At 46.2% G+C, this 15,899-nt stretch overlaps 1 protein-coding gene across 4 annotated transcripts in view; it reads left to right on the top strand.

Annotated features, from left to right (window-relative positions):
* The window catches only part of LOC120920904 (ankyrin repeat and protein kinase domain-containing protein 1-like), a 50,518-nt gene extending 40,811 nt beyond the window's left edge, over positions 1–9,707 (top strand). For 3 of the 4 annotated variants that reach the window (XM_040333328.1, XM_040333326.1, XM_040333327.1), the window contains one exon: positions 9,079–9,707. In XM_040333328.1, coding sequence (XP_040189262.1) covers positions 9,079–9,332 — 254 coding nt within the window. In that variant the 3' untranslated portion in view covers positions 9,333–9,707. The remainder of the gene's footprint in view (positions 1–9,078) is intronic. The other variant, XM_040333329.1, reaches the window with a different exon arrangement.
* The last annotated feature ends 6,192 nt before the right edge of the window (positions 9,708–15,899 follow it).

The raw sequence follows: 15,899 nt of genomic DNA, 5'->3' as shown, positions 1-15,899 counted from the left end.
CCCCTAATCCTGCCCCTAGACACGCCCTCATAAATTATTTTATGAAATGACACTTAAATGTTTTATGCAGAATTATGTTATAAAAATAAATATTAACAACAACTTTATCCGTGCCCCAATAAAATGCAGCCACGTGTCCCCATTGCAGCCATGTGTCCCCAGTGCAGCCTACCTGTGCTGGGAGGAGGAGCCGCCGACTGGTTGTTCAGAGAGCAGGGAACATAAAAGCTTTCAATTCGGTAGCTGTGATCCCCGCCGCAAGCTGTCATATACAGCCCCTTCCCCCTTGTCCAGGAAACTTTGATAGACGGATCACCCGTCCAATCCTGGGATGGTTGATCTGTCTATCAAAGTGCCCGGACAAGGGGGAGGGGCTGTATATGACGGCCGCGGCGGGGAACACAGCTCATGAATTGAAAGCTGTTATGTTCCCTCACTCTGAACAACTAGGCGACGGCGGTGACTCTTCTTTCTTCCCCTAAGATCACTCCTTGCTCGCCCCCCCCTGCTCCCAGGCAGCCCACACTCGCCAGCCCTCCAAAATCCACTCGCAAAATGCGAGCAGGCGAGTGGAAATTTTGAGGGCTGCCTTTAGTCTACCCCCAAAGGAGTAGGACCTCTACCCTGACGCCGGGGATGCAAGGCTCCTGATGGGGACATAGGTTTACATGGTTTGCCTAGCCAGAAGGCCTGGCATACCTCGTTCTTCTAAGACAGCCAAAGCCATCCTCATCCCGAAGATAGACTCCCCAGAGGCAGGAAGGAAGCCCTACTTCCTCCCCCAGCCCTCTCTCACATTTCGATATTATTTTTACTTTTTGTATTTTTTGTACTGCAGTATTTGTGAATTTCTAACCTAGGGAGAGAATAATGCTTGTGTTGTCCAAACCCGCCTTCCCAGATTCTGCGCATGCACAGATGTGCGGCACATCTGTGTACATGTGGGTTTACCCAGATTTTTTTTTCACACGCCTGGCATGCACAAAGACAGTTATTATGGAGGCTCAAAACTTTGCTTTCTTGCGCATGCACAGGAAATATTCAGCACATGTGCAGATGGACTCTGGCAGAACCTCAGGGCCAGGCAGAGCCTTTTGGCAGATCTGTGCATGCACCATAATGGCTGCACTGAGCTACTAAAAAGGGGACTCTTTAGCTAAACCTGTTTTGCTGTGCATGAGCAAAGCACAGATTCATTTCAATTTCGAATTTGAAAGAAGATACTATAAAGTTTCTGTTTTATTACCTTTTTTATTATTCTTTGTGATCCTCTAAAAATGATTTCACAGTGTTATAATAGTTATAAGTGAGCCCTTTTTGGCCACTGAGGTTTCCCATTGTAGAGTGCAATAACAAGGGAGCATTGCTTAGTCTCTAAAGCTCGCCACACATGGAGCGAATATTGGCCGGTTGCTAAAATACCAGCCAACATTTGCTTACTTGGTGGCCCGATCAGCTCCTTCCTGCCCCACCTCCTTAAACTGTCCCTGTCTGCTGTTCACTGCTGAGTTTTTTTGGTCTTTTCAGTGGACCCTGAAGAAAACTGCTCTTCTTCACAAGCCTATCTGGCTGCTTCCTGCCATTACAAGTCTCTGAACTCCAGGTCCCATATAGGGACTTGATAATTCTGGGAAAGCTGCACATCAGTTTTCACCTATTTCCAATTCACCCTGGAACCCCTCACCCTGAGTATTCCCAAACTGTCTACTGCCATCCCTCTTAAAGGGACCTCCACAGCAGATCCTCCATCCCCTTCTGACCTCCTTTCTCTGCCTCCCACAGGCAGCTCCTCTCCAAGGTAAGGCCTGCACCATCTTGGCCTGATCTGTCCTCCAACCCAGGGATCGAATGCGGCCGTCCTTTTCAGGATAAGCCGCGGTTTCTGGTCCCCGGAAACGGACGACCGACACCCCCCATCGCATCCCAAAAACCCTACAGCCATCTACCGCCATCTCCCCGCTACCCTCCCTGCCGTCTTCCACCTTTTTTGGGGCCCGGAAAACCCCCGTTATTGGATCGTGGCCGCCGCATCTAGGAAAGTCCACGGCTTCAGCCGCGGCCTAGCGGCCATTGCATCCCAAAAACCCTACAGTCATCTCCCGCCAGCTCCCCGCTACCCTCCCTGCCGTCTTCCACCTTTTTTGGGGCCCGGAAAACCCCCGTTATTGGATCACGGCCGCCGCAGCTAGGAAAGTCTGTGGCTTCAGCCGCGGCCTAGTGTGGACCTCCGTTACTCCCCGGCTTATAGCCTCCCCGCCGCACACAACACACCAGAAAACCCCCCAGGCCCCCTAGGACTGGTGACTGAATGATTTCCTTTTGAAGCACACCCCCTCCAAAACGGAAATAGAATCTGCCCTGCAACTTTACTTTAGCGAAAACGACACGCATGACATCTCCACCACCACACTGTGGGCTGCTCATAAAGCAGTAATCGGGACGCTGTATGGCCATCTCCTCGGCCCTCAAGAGGGACGCTGAGTCGGCTAGAAAGCAGGCGGAAGCGCAGCTTCAAGCCCTAGAAACCCGTCTGCAATCCTCACCCTCCCTGACGCTTCTTAAGCGCATTGCCTTAGTGCGGTCGACCCTGCGGGACCTCGCGCTGGGTTGAGTCGAGAAGGCCCTGGTTCGCCTACGACAGGTATATTATGACAAGGCGCAAGCACTACTGGCGAGGAAGTTAACTGACCGCTCGCTCGCCTCCACCCCGCACCAGGTTCAGGACAGATCGGACAATATTTTATCCCATCCCCAAAGTATAGCGGATGCATTTGCTGCGTTTTATGCAGACTTGTATAACAGGCCGGAAATTCCCCATAACCCCCCCTCCCCTGACCTGCTTGATAGGATGACACAATACCTGACACAGGCAGGCATTCCTCGGCTACAGCCGGATGACCTTGTCACTCTCAACGCCCCCATCACTGATGAGGAGCTGACTCTGGCCATCAAGGCCCTGCCCGCCCACAAGTCCCCGGGCCCAGATGGGTTTCCATACGAGTATTACAAGACCTTCCTCCCCACACTTCTCCCTCACATGACTAAGCTTTTCAACGCCTTTCTACAACAGACCCCCATTCCGCAAGACATGCAGCGTTCTTTCATTACCCTCATCCCTAAACCCGACAAGGACCCCTCATTATGCGCCAGTTGCAGGCCGATAGCCCTGCTAAACTCAGACCTCAAGATATTTACGAAGGTCCTCTCCCTCCGTCTAAACGTAGTCTTGCCCTCCCTGGTCCATAAAGACCAGGTGGGCTTCGTCCCCCTCCGCCAAGCGGGGGACAACACAAGAAAGGTGATCGACCTAATCGACGTGGCGGGCAGGGAGGGCTCGGAGTCCCTGCTCCTGAGTCTGGACGCAGAAAAGGCGTTTGACCGCCTCGGCTGGCCCTTCATGCTTGCCACGTTGAGACATATGGGGTACAGGGGACCTTTTCTTCAGGCGGTCCGGCACCTTTATACCAACCCGATCTCACAGGTAAAAACTCCCTTCACCACTTCGTCCACCTTCCCCGTCACCAACGGAACCCGTCAGGGGTGCCCGCTCTCCCCCCTTCTCTTCGCTCTCTGCGTCGAACCCCTAGCAGCGACGATCCGCGGCAATCCGGACATTCGGGGTATTCCAGTAAGGGGGAGGGAATTTAAGATCTCCCTCTTTGATGACGATATTATCCTCACTCTGACGCGTCCCCGCATCTCCCTGCCCAACCTTCACGGGGAACTGGAACGCTACGGGGCCCTCTCGGGATACAAAACCAACACCTCCAAGTCTATGGCCATGCCGATTAACTTGCCCGAACCAGAGATTCTCCACTTACAGTCAGTCTTCCCGTACCACTGGGAGTGAACCTCCTTGAAATACCTGGGGGTCCATCTGACCCCGAACTTTGCTTCCCTATACCAGGCCAATTTCCCTCCCCTATAGTTCGATCAGGGCTTGGATCCATAAATGGAAGTCCCATCAGATATCCCTTCTGGGCCGGATAGCGGCTGTCAAGATGGTAATCCTCCCAAAACTGCTGTACCTTTTCCAGACCCTCCCTATCCCAATCCCATGCGCTCATTTGCGTTCCCTACAAGCGGATCTCCTCCAGTATGTGTGGAACTACAAGCGCCACAGGATCCCGCGCTCGGTCATGACGGCGGCGCGGACCGAGGGAGGCCTGGCGTTCCCAGACCTGGTTAAATACTACCAGGCCTCGCAACTCCGAGCGGTGGCATCATGGATGGAGGTGGAAAAGATTTGGCTGGCACCAATACACCCTAATAATCTCCTTTGGCACGCGAATGCGGTGGTGGAGCCCGGACGTTTGCTGGGCTCCATGCAGCAGCTTCAACGCATATGGAGGAGGTTGGCCCAAGACTGTCGACTTAAGTCCGGCAGTTCCCTGCTGACCTCCTTTCTTTATAACCCTAAAATACAGACAAGTCTCACTCACCCGATGTCATGGCCCTGGGCCTCGCAAAATCTCTTTCACTTTGGTCATTTAGTGGACCCCAGGTCTCGCACCCTACACTCCTTCACTGACCTCCAAGCCAAACATGACATCCCACGACAGGCCTTTTTCAGCTACTTACAGATCCGCCACTACGCCCACACAATAGCCCCCCGGCTCCTTTTCTCGAAACCAACCCCATTTGAGCGTATCATACTTGAGGGCACAGCCCGAAGGGGCCTTATATCAGATACAGTGATGAAAATAAGTATATTTTGAACACCCTGCTATTTTGCAAGTTCTCTCACTTGGAAATAACGGAGGGGTCTGAAATTGTTATCGTAGGTGCATGTCCACTGTGAGAGACATAATAAAAAAAAAATCCAGAAATCACAATTTTTTTAAACTATTTGTGTGATACAGCTGCAAATAAGTATTTGAACACCTGAGAAAAACAATGTTAATATTTGGTACATTAGCCTTTGTTTGCAATTACAGAGGTCAAACGTTTCTTGTAGTTTTTCACCAGGTTTGCAAACACTGGAGGAGGGATTTTGGCCCACTCCTCCACACAGATCTTCTCTAGATCAGTCAGGTTTCTGGGCTGTCGCAGAGAAACACAGAGTTTGAGCTCCCTCCAAAGATTCTCTATTGGGTTTAGGTCTGGAGACTGGCTAGGCCATGCCAGAACCTTGATATGCTTCTTAGGCCCCGTACACACGACAGAGTTTCTCGGCAGAATTCACCGAGAAACTCGGTCAAAACCCGGATTCTGCCGAGAAACTCTGTCGTCTGTACAGTTTTGGCTCGATGGAGCCGCCGAGGAGCTCGACGAGAAAATGGAGAACATGTTCTCTATTTTCTCGTTGTTCTATGGGAGAAGGCGGCCCGCCGAGCTCCTCGGCGGCTTCATCCCAGAACTCGACGAGGAACTCGACGTGCCAAGCACGTCGAGTTCCTCGGCCGTGTGTACGGGGCCTTACAGAGCCACTACTTGGTTATCCTGGCTGTGTGCTTCGGGTCATTGTCATGTTGGAAGACCCAGCCTCGACCCATCTTCAAAGCTCTAACTGAGGGAAGGAGGTTGTTGCCCAAAATCTCGCAATACATGGCCCCGGTCATCCTCTCCTTAATACAGTGCAGTCGCCCTGTCCCATGTGCAGAAAAACACCCCCAAAGCATGATGCTACCACCCCCATGCTTCACAGTAGGGGTGGTGTTCTTGGGATGGTACTCATCATTCTTCTTCCTCCAAACACGGTTAGTGGAATTATGACCAAAAAGTTCTATTTTGGTCTCATCTGACCACATGACTTTCTCCCATGACTCCTCTGGATCATCCAAATGGTCATTGGCAAACTTAAGACGGGCCTTGACATGTGCTGGTTTAAGCAGGGGAACCTTCCGTGCCATGCATGATTTCAAACCATGACGTCTTAGTGTATTACCAACAGTAACCTTGGAAACGGTGGTCCCAGTTCTTTTCAGGTCATTGACCAGCTCCTCCCGTGTAGTCCTGGGCTGATTTCTCACCTTTCTTAGGATCATTGAGACCCCACGAGGTGAGATTTTGCATGGAGCCCCAGTCCGAGGGAGATTGACAGTCATGTTTAGCTTCTTCCATTTTCTAATGATTGCTCCAACAGTGGACCTTTTTTCACCAAGCTGCTTGGCAATTTCCCCGTAGCCCTTTCCAGCCTTGTGGAGGTGTACAATTTTGTCTCTAGTGTCTTTGGACAGCTCTTTGGTCTTGGCCATGTTAGTAGTTCGATTCTTACTGATTGTATGGGGTGGACAGGTGTCTTTATGCAGCTAATGACCTCAAACAGGTGCATCTAATTTAGGATAATAAATGGAGTGGAGGTGGACATTTTAAAGGCAGACTAACAGGTCTTTGAGGGTCAGAATTCTAGCTGATAGACAGGTGTTCAAATACTTATTTGCAGCTGTATCATACAAATAAATAGTTAAAAAATCATAAATTGTGATTTCTGGAAAAAAAAAATTTGATTATGTCTCTCACAGTGGACATGCACCTACGATGACAATTTCAGACCCCTCCATGATTTCCAAGTGGGAGAACTTGCAAAATAGCAGGGTGTTCAAATACTTATTTTCCTCACTGTATATACCAAATACTGAATGAATACTCCTTACAAAACAAAGGTAAACACGCTTATATGCTCCGATGGGAGAGGGAGCTGGGGGAGGTGCTCTCGGCGGAGGAGTGGGGAGCGGTTTGGAGGCAGGCGGCCAAAAGCTCTATTTGTACCCTTTATAAGGAAAACACATACAAAGTGCTGTTCTTTTGGTACCTGACCCCGGACGTTCTTCACAGGATTTACCCTTCCACCTCTGACCGATGCTGGCAATGCAACCAAGCTAGGGGCACACTGTTCCACATATATTGGACTTGCCCCCTGATTGTCCCGTTCTGGACTCAGACACGAGAGCTCCTGTCCCGCCTCCTAGAGGCGCCCATACCCCTCTCTCCGAAGCTATTCCTTCTGGGCCTATCCCAACCTCACATAGCTAAACCCTACAAGAAGCTGCTTAGACACATTATCAAAGCTGCAAGGTGCTTGATAGCACTCAAATGGAAGAAACCGCTGCCCCCATCCCAAGAGGCCCTCTATGCTAGGGTCAAGGATGTAGAACTCATGGAAAAGATGACGGCTAGGATCCGGGACAGGTTGGATGATCACGACCTTGTCTAGGAGAGGTGGCATGTTGTGGAGGACCCGCCGTGAGCCGACGACCAGGTCACCGAGGTACATCACTATCCCCGCTCTTCTTGTCTGCCTCCCCCCCCCTCTTCTCTTTCCTTTTCCTCTTTTTCTTTTCCCTTTCGCTTCTTTCTCTTTCTAATTTCCCTCTCTTCTCTCCCTCCTCCCTTTCTTCTTTCCTTCTTCTTTGATTTCTAGTTGTTCTATAAGTTAATGATCGTACGAATAATTATGAAACCACTGTGTAAGCACTTCAAGCTGGAATTTTGTACCTCCTCTTTTTTCTTACACTTGATATGTTGCTATATTTTGTACTGACCTTTTTACGAAAATAAAAAAATTGTTATTTGAAAAAAAAAAAAAGACCTAAAAAAATCCACCCTTGACCCCAAAGACCTAAACAACCGGAGGCCCATAACAGGTCTAAATGTTTTCTCCAAAATAATGGAGAAAGAAGTTGTACAATAGCTACAACTGCATTTAGACACCCATAAATTACTTGACACGTTTCAATCAGGCTTCCGTCAGAAACGGCGCTGCTCAAAATATGGGATGATGTTCTAGAGGCCGCAGATGAAGGAGAATCTTGTCTCCTGATCCTGCTGGACCTAAGCGTGGCTTTTGACACGGTAGACCACGGACTACTGCTAGCTAGGCTAGCTGAAGTGGCCAAAGTCGCGAAAGGTGATTTACCCTGGTTCTCCTCCTTCTTGGAAAACCGATCACAAACAGTGAAACTGGGACCGTTTACTTCTGAAAAAACGTACGGTATCATGCCGAGTCCCTCAGGGATCTCCCTTGTAACCCTTATTGTTTAATATCTATCTTCGCCCCCTATTTGAAATCATCAGGAACCAGAAGCTACTTTACCATTCCTATGCAGACGACACTCAACTGTATTTCCGCATCTGCAACAAAGAGGATCATTCTCTTGGACTAGAGAAATCCCTCGCTCTAATAGATAACTGGATGACATCCAGTTATCTTAAACTCAACGGTTCAAAAACTTCTCCTGTTTCGCGCAAACCAAAAAAGTCACCCCGCGCCAACTTGGACCCTCCTTCCCACTCTGGGCAAAACTATCACCCCTAGCACCAAAGTCAAAAGTCTCGGAGTCATTTTCGACTCCTACATGACAATGGATGCACAAATAGGGTCAGTAGTCAGCGGATCCCATCATCTGCTGCGCCTACTACACCGACTCTCCCCCTTTATCCCGAAAGAGGACATTGCAGTCGTAGTGGGAACAATCATCAATTCCAGAATAGACTACGCAAATGCCCTCTATCTAGGACTCCCCAAATACCAAATCACTCGTCTGCAAGTCGTTCAAAACACGGCCGCTCGATTAGTGACTGGCAAAAAAACATGGGATTCAATCTCGCCTTCGCTGAGAGCCCTTCATTGGTTGCCAGTAAAAGACAGAATCGCTTTCAAGGCGCTCTGCCTAACGCATAAGTGTATTCACGGAAATGCCCCCCAATATCTATGCGAAAAAAATAAAAGCCCATAACCCAAATCGCATTCTGCGATCCACAAATCAAAACCTACTCCAAATACCCAAAGCCAAATACAAGTCCAAAGGAGATCGAAGATTTGCAGTCCAAGGATCTCGGCTGTGGAATGCGCTACCAACTACCATCCGACTGGAGTCGGACCATCTGACCTTCAGGAGAAAGATTAAAACCCATCTCTTCTGAGGTCAAGGGGTTTCCCTTACCCATGGAATGGAAACCGCGCCCAGAGGCGATTCAGTTCGCATGTGTTTGCACTTTATACATTTTTCACTCACTCACTCAACCTTAACAGTAGTGATGTGTGTATGTTGTACTTTTAGCTGAAGTTATAATTCCTGTATATTCTGTAACTTTGAACCACAAAACATTCTTATCTTTTTATCTCTTCTTTTCCAGAGTTTTTAAAAAAGAATTTTTCTAAAATCATTCAAGAAAAACCTGCTTGGAAATCTATTTTGGATGACCTCTTTACACAAGACATTTTTAAAGAAGAGCAAGTGGACTCCATAGTAAAAGACCATAGAACAGTGCAGGACCAAATCAGAGAGACGCTACGTGTTATAATAAAACAAGGAAAGAACAGCTGTATGACATTAGTGCAGCTCATGAACCGTCACCATCCTTCATTGATGAGTAAAATGGAGATCTAGCTGTGGTGGTTACATAGGATCTCTCAAAAGTATTCCAAAACAGTATTTGAGCAAATGTAGCCCCGTGTTTTGTTCCAATTTTGATCTGTTTACTGCTGGCTCTGTGGTGTACAGGAATATGTGACAGTGTATAATGTGATTGTACAACCCCACAACTATGCTGTGTAGGAGCTTACCTTCGATATCAATTGGATGGATTCTTGTAGGTAAACCATCACAATTCATAGTTTAATCTATTTTAAAGTATACGGCCATTTTAAAAGTCTACCTGAACCGTTCATTCAGGTTATATCCAGTGATGCCCCATACACACGATAAGATTTTCCTTGGAAAAAAAGTTGGATGTGGGCTTTTGGTTGGATATTCTGACCGTGTGTATGCTCCATCCAACATTTTCTGTCAGAATTTTCTGCCAGCAAAAGATTGAGAACAGGTTCTCTATTTTTCCAACGGAAATTCCGCTCGTCTGTATGCAATTCTGACATGCAAAAAAAAAACACGCATGCTCAGAATCCAGCAGAAGAGCCAAACTACCTATTGAACTTCATTGATCTCGGCTCGTTGTACGTCACCTCGTTCTTGAAGGTCAGAATTTCCAATAACATTTGTGTGACCGTGTGTATGCAACACAAGTTTAAGCCAACATTCTGTCAGAAAAAATGCACAGTTGCTAATATGGGTACACTTAGATGTGTCATCAAGAATAATGATTGAAAAGCTGCTCCACTGTTCAATAGTTCAGATACAATTTTATTCCCGGAAAGGATCAATGAGACAATAAGGGCAGGTTGACAGCCCAATGTCTGCGTTCCAGATGCATTTCTACATGCGCATTTGTGTTGAATTCTAGTGTTGTTTTTCACTTGGAATATTGTGTGTTTTCCACCCCTTTTCCTACCGTGGAATCATCTAGTTTTTTAAAAGCAGTTTATTGTTTATTTTTTTTAACTATGAGTGGCATTCATGTCAAACCGGAACTTTTACAGGTATAAAAAGGGATGCTAGTGTGGCGGTACTACACACAGTAGTAAGTGAAAAGTGTGTCCTATTACTCATAGGTGGTGCACATGTCCAGAGACCATTAATCATGATGAAAGACAACCGTGTTAATTCATGCATGGAACAGCGCATGGTGATGAAATTTCAAACAATTTAGGCTGCAGGTAAAGTGATGGCAAGTGTTTTCTGGGACAAACAAGGCGTTATTCACGTAGCTTTTCTGCCCTGCGGTGCCACTATCCACAGTGAATATTAATGTTGTGTTCTGGGTGATGTGCATACGTGTCTGTGGAAATAAAACGGACTGGTTTGATCACTAAGGCCGTCCTGTTTCTCCAGGACAACACACAATTTCATACTGCTCATCCCACTACGTGCACATTACAGCAATTCGACTGGGGGGTATTGTTACATCCCCCTTACAGCCCCGACCTCACTGAAAATAAAATTTCTTATGCTTGCTGTTTTGCCCTAGAAACCAAGGAAGTTGTGAAGATTGGCTAGTGTGTGGAAGTTGCCTATTTACCGTATATACTCGAGTATAAGCCAATTTTTTCAGCCTTTTTTTTAGGGCTGAACATACCCCCCTCGGCTTATACTTGAGTCAGTGTACCTGAAGGGCTGTGAGCGTCCATTGTTTAAAAGTTGTGGCTTCCCCCGGGTCCCTTCCGTGATGGGCGTTTCCCATCAGACACTGTATTCAGTGTTCCACCAATCACGAATGTCTTTTTATCCTTGGACAAGAGAATGTCCATGATAGGCGGAACACTGAACACAGTGTCTGCTGGGAAACCGAGTCCGAGGATGAGAAGACGTCCGTGACAGGCTGCTGGAAAAAGCGGAACGGGACCAGGAGGAGACCGTGACTTTTAAACAATGAATGGACGCCCGCAGCCTGTAAAAAAAGATTCAGGTATACTGACTCGGGCACAGTGAGGTGTGCAAATGGGCATTGTTGACCCTCTTTTCCGCTTACAGAAATGCTGCTGCATTCTCACCCTAGGCTTATACTCGAGTTAATAAGTTTTCCCATTTTTTTGGGGTAACATTAGGTACCTCGGCTTATACTCAAGTATATACTGTAGTTAACCAAATCACCTACACCAAAACTATTGGATAAGACAGCCTTGTCGGTCCAACACTATCTTTCCACATGATATAACAGTCTCCTGATCTGACTGTCATTCCTCCCTGCTAAACTGGCAATTGTGAAAAGATGAAAACCAACCAGACTAGCTAATATAGATAAAGATCTCTGGTTTTCACAAGAGTATGTCTACCTACATTTAATGTAACCTGTAAAGCTGGCCGTACACTGGTAGCTTTTTAAAGAATCCTTTGTGTGGTAAAAATTTCTTCAGTACATTCAGTAATGCCATCAGAGACTTTCCGAATGCTGTTCAAAAGTGCTTAAAATTTTTGTTTGCTCTAAACATTCAATTTTGGTATGAATGGCATCTCCTGAATGAAAATTCCATACACTGTTATATTTATTAATTCAAGAACATTTTTCCATATTGTCCCTTTGATTTTTCCAATGGTTAGTGGGGTCAAAGGGGGTTAAAGGGGTTGTAAAGGTAAATGTTTTTTCACCTTAATGCATCCTATGCATTAAGGTGAAAAAACATCCGACGGTACTGCCCCCCCCCCGAACCCCCTTTTTACTTGCCTCACACCTCGAAAGTCATGCGCGCGTCCCTGTGATCCTATTCGGTTCACAGCCTGGCCGTTGATTGGCTAGGCTGGGCGGCTGGGCTGGCGCTGCTGTCAATCACATCCGATGATGCGGGGGCGGGGCCGAGTGATACAGTCGGTGGCTATGCCCGCCGTTGTATTAACTTTAGTGTTCCTTTTAAATCAAACATTTTTGAATGACATTCTACTGGTGTAGGGCCATCTTATATCAGTAAGCTGATTATTTGCTTCTTACTACTAAAGTAGTAGGAGGAGGCGGGTACAAGGTAGATTGAAAGCTGAGGTCTGGTGGGTACAAGTGAGTGTTGCAGATATCAGCTAATGGAGTAACAAGGGGAGATCAGGACTTGCTTCTCAGGCTAAATTCTATTCACTATAATGTGCTTTGTTATTACGTAGAGAAAAAAATATACAGAAGTACCACGTAATTACTTTAATATTTTTACGCCTGTAAATATATATATTTTATCAGATTGTGTTTTTTTTTTCTTGTCTCTTGGTACAGGTTTAAATTAACAAGTAGTCTGTGTTGACGCTGCAAGTTATTGGGTTGAGCAGTATGGTAAAATTACCCCAACAGAGAAACCGATGGCAATCTTTTAGAGAGACTCTGCCCACTTCATAATAAAACATTTTTGGCCCAGTGTCAATTTAAATGGGTCTTTTTGCCTGGGGAGAGGAGACTTCCCAAGCAGTGGGACAGTTTTCCAAAAATATGACCAACGTAACATAGTGTGTCGAGGCATTTTATAATACACATTGGTGTAAAACTTCTGGCCTTTCATTCACCCCACATGATCATAACCAACCCAGGGCTGTCTGTAAGGCAGGGCAAAATGGGAAGCTGCCCTGGGCCCATCATTGTTGTGGGGCCTAAAACAGGTGCCTCGTACTTGCCAACTATCCCAGTTTAAATTCCTTTGAAGTTTTAGTCCCATGCTGTGTCCCGATATCTCAGTGTGAAGTTTTGTTACTAATGCTGCTCAGCTCTGCCCTATTGCTGTATACAGATGATTTACCTGCAGACCCTGTGTTTACATGTAAATGGCAGCGGCATTCATTTGTAAATAGAGGCAGTATTCACATGTATATCATGCTTCCCTGAGGTCATATCCACCATCACTTCTTCTAAATGCTGCCCACTGGGGAGGTAAAGGAGCAAGCTTGAAATTCCTGCCTATAATTGTGGTCATTAGGCCTAACATCAGCCTGTTATGCGAAGGTAAGCAAATGGAACCCTTTTCAAAATAACATGGTGCCACAGCACCCTGAATTTTGGTGAATGTGAATACACACATCTCAGCAGATGCATGAGGGTGTCATTAACAATTAATGCCACTGCTGTGGCAGCACGTTTCTGTGGTGTCAGGAAGTGATTTTGCATGCGTTCCTGACACAAAGAAATGTGAACACAGGCTAAATATCTGTTACATTGCTGGTTAGTGTAAATCTTCTCATTACTGGGGCTTGGTGTACAATCCTTTCATTCACACTAGTGGCCAGTGTGAAGGCCCCCCTTACATTGGTTGTCAGTGTAAATTCTTCATTACTTGTACGTTTCCCTTTACATTGGTGGTTAATCCCCCCTAACACTGGTGTCAGTGTAGAAATCCCTCTTTCTGTTGGTCGGTGGTGTAAAATCCCCCATTACATGGTGGTCAGTGCAAATCCCCCCCTCACATTGGTGGTCAATGTAGAATCCCCCACTATATACTTGCTAAAGATTTCCAGCTTTTTCTCTACAAGGTTCTGAATTTGCCACAGTGTACTGCCTCCTAACTAATCCAATCCCCCACCACTGCCAGTGATCCCATCCACCCCCCAGCATTGCCACTGATCAAACTCCCCTCCCCCAGCATTGCCATTGATACCAGGATTCCTAGGAGTTATCGGTCTATTGATAAGTCCCCTCATCTCCCCAGTCCATGGTGTGCAGGCTGTGAGATGATGTGATGTAACCTTTAGCAACCATTCAGTGAGCAGTAATGTTGTGCATTAACCTCTTGCAACCAATCATTGAGAGGTAAGAATATGCAGCAATCACAACCAATCAGTGGGCAATAATAATGTGCAGTAACCTCTAGCAACCAATTAGTGAGTTTTAAAAATGTCCAGTAATCTCTAGAAATCAAACAGTGAGTACTATTGATGTACAGCAGTCTGTAGCAATCAACAAGCAGAAGTCACGTGCTGTAACCTCTAGCAGCCAGTCAGTGAGTGGTAATGATGCAATGTAACCTCTGGCAACCAATCGTAATCGCTACCTGATCTGATTCAGTAAACTGATTTTGAGTCTAGCTGTATGTTTCGGAGTGGGTGGAGAGTGAGATTACATAGAAGGGGAGCCCCAAGAAAATGTTTGCCCAGTGTCCAATTAATATTAAAGTGGAGTTCCGGCCAAAATTACACTTTTTAAATAAAAATACCCCTATAATACACAAGCTTAATGTATTCTAGCAAAGTTAGTCTGTAAACTAAGGTCTGTTTTATTAGGTTATTACAGCATTTTGAAAGTTTATAAAATAGCATTAGACCGTGGCCATCTTAAGTGTGGGCATATGAAGCCAGACAGTACTACTTCCTGGATTTCAGCTTTGCAGATCTCGCACATGCTCAGTGCTGCACAAGCGGTGTAATAGGTTTCAGGTCAGGTTACCACAGCAATGGCAGTGTTAGACAAAGTTGCCGCCCCTTATGCAAACCTCTCCTGAAATAACCCATTAAAAGTTGATATGCGGGGGGGATAGGAATTGCCAATCGCTGAAAGTCAATGACATTAAAGGTGTTGATAATAAAAGAATGACATCGCCCACTAAAAGTTGATAAGCACGGGGGGATTGCTGCCGATCGCCGAATATAAATGACAATGACGGTTCCCACTAGAAGTTGCCGATCGCTGAAAGTTAATGGAAAGAAATGCTAAGCAACCGCCGATCGCCGAAAATAAATGACATTGCCCATTAAAAGTTGATAAGCGGGGAGGGGTGATTGACGATGGTTGCCGCTGATCGCCGAATATGAGTGACATTGCCCATTAAAAGTTGTTAGGGGGGGGGGTTGGTGATCCACGTTGAAGGTAGGTGACATTGTAAGTTGATAAGCGGGGGTGGGGGGGGTTTGGGTGGTTGCCGCCGATCGCCTAATAAAAATTACAACATTAGAAGAGGGGGGGGGGTTTGCCGAAATGGGGTGTTGACTTTTTGGTTGCCGCCGATCGCAGAATAAAAATTGTCCATTACAACATTAAAAGCGGGGGGAGGGGGTGCCGATCAGTGCCGAAATGGGGTGTTGACTTTTTGGTTGCTGACGATCGCAGAATAAAAACTGAAAAAAGAAAATAATTGCGCTAAACCCAAATATACACTTGTATTAAGCAAGTGTATGTGATGACCATTGTATCTAAATGAATGATCCAATGGAATCAGGAAGTCAGGGTTTCTTACCCTGCTGATATTGATATATGTAAACCCAATGATCAATAACATAAACAGTGATAAACCATGACTTCAAATAATTGAATAAACAGTAACAATATTAGTGTTTAAAAAGTCCATAAAGTCCAAGACTAATTTTTAAATTAGATGGTAAGTCCATATAATAAATAAAAACACCCGTGAAGATTCCAGAAATATTGCAATTAATACACCAGACGTGAATCCTCCACCGATCATGCAGCTGCTTACCGGAAATCTGGGTCCTGCCGGACCACTATCCACATATCTCTCAAACAGAGATTTTGTAAGGCAGTAGTAACTCCTTCACTTGCACTAAACCACTCCGTGCTCAACGAGGGATATAGAAGACAACAAGACAGAGCTCCACATAGCATAAATCCGGGTAATTTATTTTTAAAAACAATAGTAAGCATATGTA

Source organism: Rana temporaria, chromosome 13, assembly GCF_905171775.1.
Source record: "Rana temporaria chromosome 13, aRanTem1.1, whole genome shotgun sequence".
NCBI lineage: Eukaryota > Metazoa > Chordata > Amphibia > Anura > Ranidae > Rana > Rana temporaria.
This window is presented reverse-complemented; position numbering and strand designations above follow the sequence as displayed.